Source organism: Belonocnema kinseyi, chromosome 6 (genome assembly GCF_010883055.1).
Source record: "Belonocnema kinseyi isolate 2016_QV_RU_SX_M_011 chromosome 6, B_treatae_v1, whole genome shotgun sequence".
NCBI lineage: Eukaryota > Metazoa > Arthropoda > Insecta > Hymenoptera > Cynipidae > Belonocnema > Belonocnema kinseyi.
The window spans coordinates 134,230,809-134,242,013 of NC_046662.1; the positions used below are offsets into that span (position 1 = coordinate 134,230,809).

Genomic DNA, 11,205 nt, shown 5'->3' on the forward strand with positions numbered 1-11,205 from the left:
CTCCTATCACATATTTTGGGAATGACCGCTTATTCAGCAAATCTCAGGAGGTGTCTGTTTTACGCGGTTGATCTTAATGTCGCTTCCCCCTGTTTTCTTGCGGCTTGTTCATACAGCTTTTGAAAAAGAAAGCGCTTCGCTTATATATCCATTTTTCCGGAGGGAGTCGCCTTAATTTCACAAAGATATGTAAAATGTGCGGAAGATGTGGACGTTACTGGCACCACGGAGTGTGCATATGCGCATTAAGGCTTCGCGAACAGTGATAATTCTGGCATCGTAACAGTCTAGCAAGTCATCTTTGAGTTAGTTCTTTTACTCAAGGTGGACATTTTTCCCATTTTGCGGCGTGTTTCCATCCAACTTATTTTCAGCACTTCGAACTCTTGGGTGATCGGCACTGTTTGTCTAACCATTGTCGTGTGCACCACGCATTCGATCTTTTTGAACCTCATCTACAACTTTTTGGTGATTTGGTGCCGTCATAGTTGTTCCCAAGAGCAGCTTGGGAAAAGGTTCGTCCTTGCTTCTAGTCCCGCATGCAAGGATGTGGCTGCATACTCGGAGAGGTCGCCGGGTACTCCAGAGTCTCTGTTAAAGACACCTCACTCGGGTGCCATTCAGCTTTTGGCACGGGTTTTACACCTCCGCTTGGGGTTTATTACTTCGGGGCCATTCCAGGACAATTTTCTGCAAGTGCTTATTAATTATCGGAACCATATTCAAAAGAAACCAATGGTACACAACCTTCTGTCCGCGATTCGAGGACGCCTGCAGTAGCTTTCTCATCTGTTTTTCGTTTCGATTCCAACGAAATCAAAAGCGAAACGATGTGCTTGCAAATATTGTTTTTTCAGTACCCGTACAGAATGTCTAAAATCCGATGTTGAATTGTGCGTTGGTTGTTTTCTTGATTCCCACATTTACCCTGAACAGTAAAATGTAAATTAATAATAAATAATAAATTAATTTAAAAAAAAATAAATTTAATTAATTAATTAATTATTAATTAATTCGTTTTTTCCCTAAAAATTATTACTGTTGGTCTAGTTACAGAAATGTCATTTGTTCAAACAATTGGAAATTAATTAACTAATGTTAATAAATATTCCACTTGACTAATAATAATAATTTTTAAGGAAAAAAAACAAAATTTCGAAAAAAATTGTTTAAACAAATCCCATTTGTTTAAATAATAAAACATTAATTAACCAATGTTAATAAATATTCGACTAGACTAATAGCAATAATTGTTAGGGGGAAAAGCGAATTTTCGGGACAAAGAAATTATTGAAACAAATTCCATTTGTTTCAATAATTGAAAATTAATTAATCAATGATAATAAATATGTACACTGGATATACACTGGACGAAAATTAATAATTTTAAGGAAAAAATACGAGAATACAGTGTTCAAGAGGTCGATTTCATGACAAATTGACATTTGTGGTTTTAAGGGTAGCTTTCAGGTACTCGTGGGTGTGTGTTAGGGGTGTCAAATCTATATGTCTGATAGATGAAATTCTTCGTTGAATAATTCTCTACAGGCTCGCATACTTTTCCGTCACATCTTCTCAAACCCTAAAAAATTATTCTAATAACTCAAAAAAGTGATTTTTCCCCATGCATTTTACATGGGAAACTTCAAGTCGAAATCGGCAACTGTTAAAATAAAAAAATAAAAAATAAGGGAATTTGTTTTTTCGGATTTGGAATAAAATAAGGGGGATCGCTGCCCTCTAGCATGCAAAAAAGTTTTGCCATGCATTTTTGGACCACCCTAGTGTACACATATGTCTTGGCCTGTTACGTACAAATGGTGAGGAGTAATGAGGTAGAATTTTAGTGTTGTTATACCCTGCACCTTAGGAATAACATGCTTCAAAATGATCAAAATAAGCGAAAAAAAATTATGCGGGTGGTAGAGGGTTAAAGTTTTTGAACCAGTGATAGTTTCGCACCTCCGAGAGTACCGATTACAAGGATAATTATTTTAAGCGAATGTTATTGGTGCAGACGTTGCAACTCCCTTTTAAGGTATTGTTACCTGTCCTCCTTTTTCTTTTCCATGGCAGTGATGTTGCAGTCTTCCGGAGCCGAGAATTCTACTACGAATATAGTACATTTAAAATATCTGTATATTTTAATATACTGCAATCTTAAAAGAAATATAACTTTTAAATTTTTTTAAATTGAACAAAGACTAAACAAATTTTGAATGTATTAAAAGGAAAATAAGGAATTTTTGGCTTAAAATATTCGTCGGCAATCATACCCAAAACAAAATTTGCACATTTGAATTATTCTCACATGGTAAGTTGATCAACTTGAAAAGTGCAGGAGAAATATAGTTGGTGTATAATTTAAAAATATCTGTTTAAACAATTATTTAACTATTACTAGTTTATTGTTAAATAAGCGAGTTATTTTTACGATCATTGGAGTTTATAATTGACCTTTGGTTTAGGACATTTTTTTAGAAGTCTTGGAAGTTATACTATTACTTGTCTTTTGAACACTTTTTGTTTTCTCAATAGTACCGTTTCCAAATATTTCTGATGGTTAAACTGCCTCAAGCGTATTAGGAAACTGATACAAAAACTGTATAATATATAGATTTTATGCTTTCACGATGATCCATTTTGATAAAAAGAGATATTTCGGGTTCCACTCGTGTAAAAAACTACGAATGGTTTGCCGACGTTTCGTGAACATTGCAGTTCACATCTTCAGGGCTGACCTGAAACTGAAGTATCAGGTCATGAGGTTCTTAGGTATACTTTCTACGATGCCTGTGATTGACCAGAGTGCCCCGCCGTGGGGACTGGTCGAACTTGATTGGCCAAACACAGGCATCGTAGAAAGTATACCTAAGAACATCATGACCTGATACCTCAGTTTCAGGTCAGTCTTGAAGATCTGAACTGCAATGTTCACGAAACGTCGGCAAACAATGCGTGTATAATATATGTAAGACGTAATTTGATTTTTTGAGGGATTTGTTCTTAATTGCAGACAAACCAATGTTAAACCAGAGCCCGAACAGAAACTTGGTAAATGAAGATGCAGCGGATCTTGATTGGGAGAAGGAGCATATTGTTTCTCAAAAACTCAGAGACGAAATGGAATCTATGTGGGAGGTTGTATTTACGTTTCACATTTTTGCTATTGTATTATAAGCATTTATCAATAGATCAAGGTTCAATATATATTTACAGATTCCACAAATTTTTCACTTTCTTCAGCTGACTAAAGAATCATTCAATATTACTCATTTATCAATGTATGAGATGGAAAGGATGTTCATCATGCCAAAAGCTTCAAAACAGTTGGCTAGTATTATGACCTGCTTGCTGAGGTAATATATAGTAGAATCACTTGGACTCAGTATTTTCAATACATTAAAGAAAATTAATTAAATATGTCTCAATTATTTTTTGAATGAAAGTAAAGATTGGTTGAAGCTAGTCTGAAATCATTTTTACTGTGCTTCTAAGTTTCATAAGTATCTGGACTTTTATACTGTTTTTCTGATATAAATATAGTTAATATAACGTATCTTTTTTATTAATATAGCTCTCCAAACTTAAAGTCAAAACTTCATCAAATACCACCTATGCCATACGAATTTTGGACTAATGTTTTGATGCACAAAGTTAGAAGTTGGTTCAAAATATATCAAACGAAGCACAAAAATACTGTTAAGGTAAGGCTTACATAATATTTTTTGCCTTAATTTGACTACGTGATTCTCGTAGATTTTTATATAAACATCTAGAGAACACTATAGAGTATCGAAAATCACAAAAGATTTCGTTTTTTAAATTCAAAATTGCGGATCTAATATCCTTGCCGATCCAGGAGCATTAAAGCGGCAGTTGAACGACACTTCCCAGGAGCGGTTGCGTGTTGCTCGTTTAAAGCTAGTCAGGTTCAAATTTCAAATCCCCACAGATGTTTACTGCATACCTGCGACTAGGTTAGTGAGTAAATCAGTTGAATGGGATTTAAAATTGAAAACTAAAGTTTTTAAAAATTTGAAATTATGGCTATGAAAATTATACATTCCGAATCTAGGGAACTGGTGTTAATAATTTGGAGGAAATTATAATAAGGGATTCGGATTTGTGGCGCTAAACTGTGCATCACTGAGCCCGCCCGGTATGTGATGGATACTATAGGACCAATATATGAGAGTCGCATGGGCACCCATTGCCGTTTTGGTGCTGAAATCGGCACATACTGTCCCTGAAATGGCACTGAGTTGCCATTCCATTTTTCCAGTTAATTTACAGTGCGTTTCGATTAGGGGTCATTCATAAAATACGTGATACGTTTAGAGGGGGGGGGGGGGGGGGGGGGGAGGTCTGTCGAAGTATCATTCTCCATGTTAAGAAAAAATGCCGTCGCTTGTCGTGAATTTGTAATAAAAAACTGAAAATGACGCACACATTATGGCGGAATCATATTTCTTCTTGCGTATAACTTCAATGCATTCAGCTTCAAAAATTAACCCATTTACGTTATTTTATTGCTTATCTTCTTGTTCTATTGTTTAATCTTTATTCTATTAATTTGTCTTACTCCAGATTTTACTTTAAAAAGTATTAATACTCAACAGAATCCATCGAAAAACGGTACTTATGGCCGTCAGAAATTCTAGAGTTTCTTCTTTCACTCCTGGAAATAAACAAGACGAGAGTTTGTCAGCCTCTAAAACAATACCAAACCGTGTAATTAAAGGACTCAGAATTATCCAGACATAATAGGTTTAAATCTGTAATATCCGGCGACCCCCCCCCCCCCTCTCATAGAGGCTTAAATGATCTTAAAGGCAATTAATCGAGGGATATATTGCGTATAAGGTTGTAAGATATTGTATGTGTACCTGAAAAAAAGAAGATGGGATGGGACATAAGAAAGATCAGGCATAGAGAAATTCAGGAGTAGATAATAAATCACATGCTTATTATCGAGTGATTCCGATTATGCCTAAAAGAACAAAATAGTTTCTTAAGAAGTATCAACGTATATTTTCTAGATAATTATAGGTTAGAATGAATATCGAAATCAGAAGACTATTTATCTTAACATGCTAGGCTCCAGTTGATGGCAAAAGTAGTGAAGTCGATGCTTAAAAAAAAGGTTTGTTTATTACAAATACTAAATTCAGGCACAAAATGAACTACTTTTATAACTTGTGCAGAGATGAAAGTTACAGTATGATTTACTTTGTTGTAGCGGTTGAGAAAATGAGAGGAACATTAAAAAGAAAAGGGATAAAGGGGTGCAAAATGCGGAACAGATCATTACCTCACAGTTTTAAATTAACCATAGATCAAGGATGAAGGAGAAGCAGAATCATGAAGTAAAAGCAGACGCGAGTCAAAATGAATAATATTGAGAAGCGAGAAGTATAAATAGAATATAATAAAAAGCCGAGACAATATTTAGTTAATCGCAGGAGAAACTGAGAGAAGGAACTAGGCAACAAAAATCTAGTGTGTGCATGGCAAATCCCAAGGAATATCATGATGTACCTGGCATTATAAATTCACTACTTGCCCTAAACCTATGACTTTTAACAGAATGAATTAGTTTGTATAAATCAATGCCTTACTCGTTTTATGAAATGAAGACTACTTCTTATAATGGGATGGTACTATCCAGAAGAATCCTTATAGTCGAACCTAGTGACCCGACACCCTAGGTAAAAAAGCACCCTTTTAGACAAAAATCGAGCGACAGTATAGTTCTTAAAAGATTTTGGTCATTTTTTATTATATCTTCAAGAGTGCATTTAAAGTGTGTGGTACTGTTGTATTAGGAAAAATGACTTGAGATGCTTGGTGGAAGGACGAAATAGACGAGGATTAATTGAAAAGAAGCAAGCGTATCTGAGAAAGTTGATTGAAGATAACATGTTTTTAGCAATGATGAGAGATTTATACTAGAAAATTATTATGGAGATAAGAACAGAAAAAAAAATTTATTAAAGAAAGCAAAAGTTAAATAATAGTAAAAGATGATAAGAAAATGCAAAATGATTTTGAAGGAAATAAGAAATTATTTTGGAAATAGGTTAGGAAGATTAGGAAAGGAAGTAGTAGGACAAAGTAATTCGCAATTATGAATTATAATCGTAAAATTTCATGGAATACGAACAAAGTCAAAGACTGAATAAGTAGTTTTTCGAACAGATTGTTTGGAGTCGAAGTTGTGGAGTGCGAGAGCCTGGACGAGTTGATGAATAAATGTGCCGAGAATGGGGGAATTCCAAAAGATTGAAAAAAGGGGATTATTGTTCCACTCCAAAAAGAAAATAACGATAAAGATAACAGCATTAATTATAAAGCTTCAAGCTTACTAAGTACTACAGAAAAAATATTGGTAAAATACTTATTAGAAACGTCATGAAAATAACAGAAGAGAAGATCTGGCAAGTCCAATGTGTGATTATGCCAAAAAGATAATGTGCGTATCAGATTTAGGTTGAGACAGATCATAGCAGATTATAGGACTTGTTGATCTGAAAAAAGCCTTCGATGAAGTAGATTATATTAAACATTGGGAAGTTCTGAAAGAATATGCAATCACTTTAGGAGAGTACTTCTCTGACATTTTCAGCTTCTGATTGTATGTCATTAGTTCTTGGGCTAACTTTCGAACCCTTGCCGTTAACTGTCTACTATATTTTATGTAGTCAATCGCACACTGAACATAAAACGCATTCCGTCATGCCCATCAAATTTTCTTGTTCAGTTGATGCAATTGTCTTTTGGTCTTTTGATCTATCGTCGGTTTTAGCCTTCGGTTTAAATTAGCCAAAGCTCTCACAGCACTATAAACTGATTACTTGAACTCGAATGAATCCTTCTTCTGAAATCGCGATCATCTCTCAGAAAGTGTCTGATTTCCGCGGTTGGTTTTAAATTCGCTTCCTTATTGTTTGCGACTTGTTCATACAATAGTTAGGGAAGCGCTATAGGTACATATCCATTTTTCCGGAGGGATATGATGTGATTTCACAAGGACTGATGCAGCACGTTCTGAAGCTTTAGGTGTTTCTGGCACCACGGAGTGTGCATACGCGCCATGAAGCCTCCTTGAACAGGGATAATGTTGGTATCGTGGCAGTTTAGAAGACCATCCTTAAATTGATTTGCCCACTCGATGTCTCCGCGACTGCTTATTAATTATTGTGAGATTATTCCGTAGATAAGTTTATGATGGCAGTATAAGGCGATGATTTGCCGAGAATATTAGGCAGACTGAAAATCGGCATGAAGAATACTAGTTTGAAGATTAAAGTGAATAAAACGAATAATACTGTCTTCGAAAGAATGTGTGCGATAACAGTATGCAATATTGCGTTCTACGAAGAGAGAATAGAGCAAGTTGATGATGTAATGTATCATAAAAGTATGTTTACTGCTGACGGAAACATAGATGTGAAGAGATCCAGACGTATACCGAAGGCATTAACTGCGCGACTAGCACTCGGATGGGTGATTGTTTGTAATATACTCGTAGGTTGCATTTACACTACATGCTAAAGGTCTTAAATGATACTTCAACAGTGTGCTACTTCGGCGGAAGTGCTACGGGAAAAATGGGACGAATAAAGCTGAAATTGTAACATATAATTCTGTGCTTGCACCCACCGTGCTGTAGGGTAGCCAGTCATAAACGCACCAAGCAAAGGATAGGCTCTAAGTAAACGCAATTCTTAGCCAATTCGTCCAGAATCTATGCTGTAAAACGCTAATGGACAAAGTCAGTATTAAGTAGTTTGATGATGTTAAGAGAATGGATGAAGGCCTTCTACAGCGACAAGGCGTAACGAGCCATAGAAACACAAGAGCTTGCATGAAAAGTTCTATGGATGTAAAGAAAGAAAAAGTTTTATGCCAGGAAAGTTTTTGTAGCAGCTGTGGTGTAGGATGGCTGAAAAAGGTGTACTGTTTCCAGAAATAATAGGGTTCGTAATTAAGGTTCGAAAATAGGCTTTCAGCGTCAGAAATTATTGCAAGTACGTGTTACGTCAGAACGTTGTCGACAGGGGCCGATTGTTTCGATATAATAACGAATCCATTCAGCACATTATTAATGGTTATCTCGTAATGGCTCAGAGAAAGTACACGCAAAGGCATAATTATGTATCGGGCATTATAAATCAAGAACTTGCCCTAAACCTATGACTTTTTACAGCATGGATGCCTATTTATAGATGCATTCCCGTGCCCATTTTAGAAAACGAATACTACATATTATACTAGGATGTTACTATGCAAAAGGACCCTTATATATCTAAGCTTAGCGACGAGATATATAGTGTGTAAAAAAGTACCGTTTCCGACAAAAATCGACCGACCCTAAAATTTCATTTTTTTTTTAAATGAACACAAGTCTTTCTGGTTTCTTTTCAGGCTTTCAAATTCATTAAAACAGGTCGTCGGTCAATTTAATAATTAAATAAAAAATTTTTTAGTGGGTAAGAGTAAAAAAACTAATTTCATACAATGTTGTAAACAAACTAACGAACAAAAGTAATTTTTTCGTAATCATATTTTAATTTTTAATTTTGTCAGAAAATCAACTAGATTTATCTTGGCAAAGACTCCTTTCTGGCATGTTCTTTCAAGTAGCGAAGAATTGGTTACACTTCTATTTTTTACAGAATTTTCTTACAACTACCTCTTAAAATCTAACATCCATCTACACATTAACTCTAAGCCACTCGCTTTTATAGCCTAGCCTTCCTCACTTCGCCTCGCGTCACATGCATGTCGCTAGTTTCTCGCTTTGCCTCGTATTGCCAGCCTCTTCCTCCATGGCCAATACCTAATACTTATCTCCTATTTACAATATTTACCATTTTGTTACATCTACTTCCTCTCCTATTTACAATCTTTCCTTCTTCATACTTCTTCCTCCTTTCTTCTCTTCTTCTCCATCTTACACAACACCCCCTTTACCCATGCTACTGCCTTTTTGTCCCCCCTTTCATGCAGCAACACCTTCATGCTTATCCCACTCCTTTCCAACTCTTCATATTCCTTCAACCAGTGCTCAACTTTTGCATCCCCCTTCCCGCACAATTCACACATTCTCTTCTCTTTAGAAAGCCAAAACCTATTACAATTCTCCATGCAACCGCATCTCATTCTCACTATACACAAATATTGCGTTCTCTCCCTTGTCATAATCCACACATAGTTTCTGTTAAACCTTGACTCTTATTCTCTCCTTATAAATTCATCTGCGAATAAACTCTTTCCCAGTCCCCACACCTGCCTCATCGCCACTTTTGTACTTCTCACTCTATGAATGAATGTTTAAGGACTCGTAGAATATAAATTATTTGTTAATTAATACATTTATTTGTTACAAACCAATTTTATGAACAAATTGACAAATTGTCTTATTATCGGTAAAACAAAATTTTGTTGCTAAAAATGCTTGACATTAATCTAGGAATGACATTGAATAACATAAATAATTTAAAAGTTTATAATAACCATTGTGATAAACAATTTTTGTAAACAAATTTGATAAACAGATTCAAAATTTTGGCCCTTTCGAATAGAAATTTTTTTTTACACTGGAAATGTTCTGAGGTATTGGACGAATGACTGCTAGTCACAAAAAATATTAGAAAAGTTTACAGTAACCACTGTTATTAAACTTCTTCTGACAAAATATTTATTATGTTTATAAACATGTAAGTTGTTATATTCTACTAAATATTATCAAAGATCCATTTTTTAAAGAATATCCGTATATTAATGTGAAGCACATTTGGCAAAACAAAAATATTACCGATAATAAGATTATTTGTCAATTTGTTTTTCACATTGGTTTATAACAAATAAATGGCCCGAACAATCTTATCATTTAATATAGCTGTGAATATATTATAAAGTGTGTTCAGGCAAGTGATTGGCCTGTAATTTTTCAGGGCAGCTAAGTTGCTTATTTTCGGCAGGAGTATTGTGCGCCCTTCCACCAACCACTCCGGAATCGGCTCTTCCGACTTCAAAAATGAGGTGGAAATACGGGCCAAATGCTGATGGGTTGAAGAAAACTTCTTCCACTAGAAGGTTTTGATACAATCTGGTTCCGGTGCGGAATAGTTCTTCATCCCTCTTAATACTTTTTTCACCTCCTCGGTAGTGATGGGTGGGCATTCTTTATCAGGTGTTATGAGGGCAACACATAATCCCTTGAAGCTATTTATATTTTCTGAGTCTTCGTCCAGTCTATGCTGCACTTCGTAGACTTCTCTCCAAAATACTTCGACCTCCTCTGGTTTGGGTGGGTGTTCGACAGCAACTGGAGGGTCTTGGAAGAGTCGAGATGGGTCAGAAAGAAACTGCTGATTTTCTCTGACCCACCTCTCCCTCCGCTCTAGACTTCTCTTAGCGTCAGATAGTATCCGTATTCTCTCATCAATATTCTGCCTGATGGTCATCAGCTTTGACTTGTTAAGTGTGTCGTAACGGGTCCGGAGTTCGCGCGCGAACTTTCAAACCTTGGCGGTAAAATTCCTGCCAGATGTGATGTAGTCAATCACACAGTGAATGCGGACAGCGTACTGTCTTGCCCAGCCTATCTTTAGGGCAAATGGATGCATTCGTCTTTTGATCTTATGATCAACAGTTGGTTTTGTTTTACGGTTCGCATCGGCCAAAGCTCTCGCTATATTATACAGACAATAATTGATAGCCCAGAGGTCGGATTCTCCGGAAAAATGTCCACGAAGCTCGTCAACCATTTCAGCCAGATCTCTAGGCTTGAGAGAAACCTTGGTGTTGATGTTTCTCGGGGTCATAAAGAATCGCTCTTCCTCTATTGGATGCCTGCCCGCGGTTGGCCTTAGAGTGTCGCCTCTTTTTCTCTGTTGCCGGCTTGTTCTAGCTGTGGTAGATTAGACGTTCCGCTTACATAGCCCCTTTTTCTGAATAGTTCAGCATGGTTTCGCAGGCGTTGCTGCGAAAAGTGCGATGGCTCCGGGTGTTTCTCGCAACACAGAGCATGCAGCCGTGCCATATAACCCCATTCAGGGGCCACACTCGCAATGTAGCACTCTAGCAAGTCGTGATGCAAGGATAAGGCTGCGTACTCTGAGAGGTCGCCCGGTATCCCAGAGTCACCGTTCTAGACACCTCACCCAGGTGCCATTCAGCTTTCGGCACGGTTTT

General features: G+C 36.5%; 1 protein-coding gene across 9 annotated transcripts in view; it reads left to right on the forward strand.

Moving 5' to 3' along the window:
• LOC117175109 overlaps positions 1-11,205 on the forward strand; it is a 416,485-nt gene that overhangs the window by 263,444 nt on the left and 141,836 nt on the right. For 8 of the 9 annotated variants that reach the window (XM_033364660.1, XM_033364669.1, XM_033364661.1 and 5 more), the window contains 3 exons: positions 3,017-3,141; positions 3,220-3,359; positions 3,578-3,707. In XM_033364660.1, coding sequence (XP_033220551.1) covers positions 3,017-3,141; positions 3,220-3,359; positions 3,578-3,707 — 395 coding nt within the window. The remainder of the gene's footprint in view (positions 1-3,016; positions 3,142-3,219; positions 3,360-3,577; positions 3,708-11,205) is intronic. The other variant, XM_033364662.1, reaches the window with a different exon arrangement.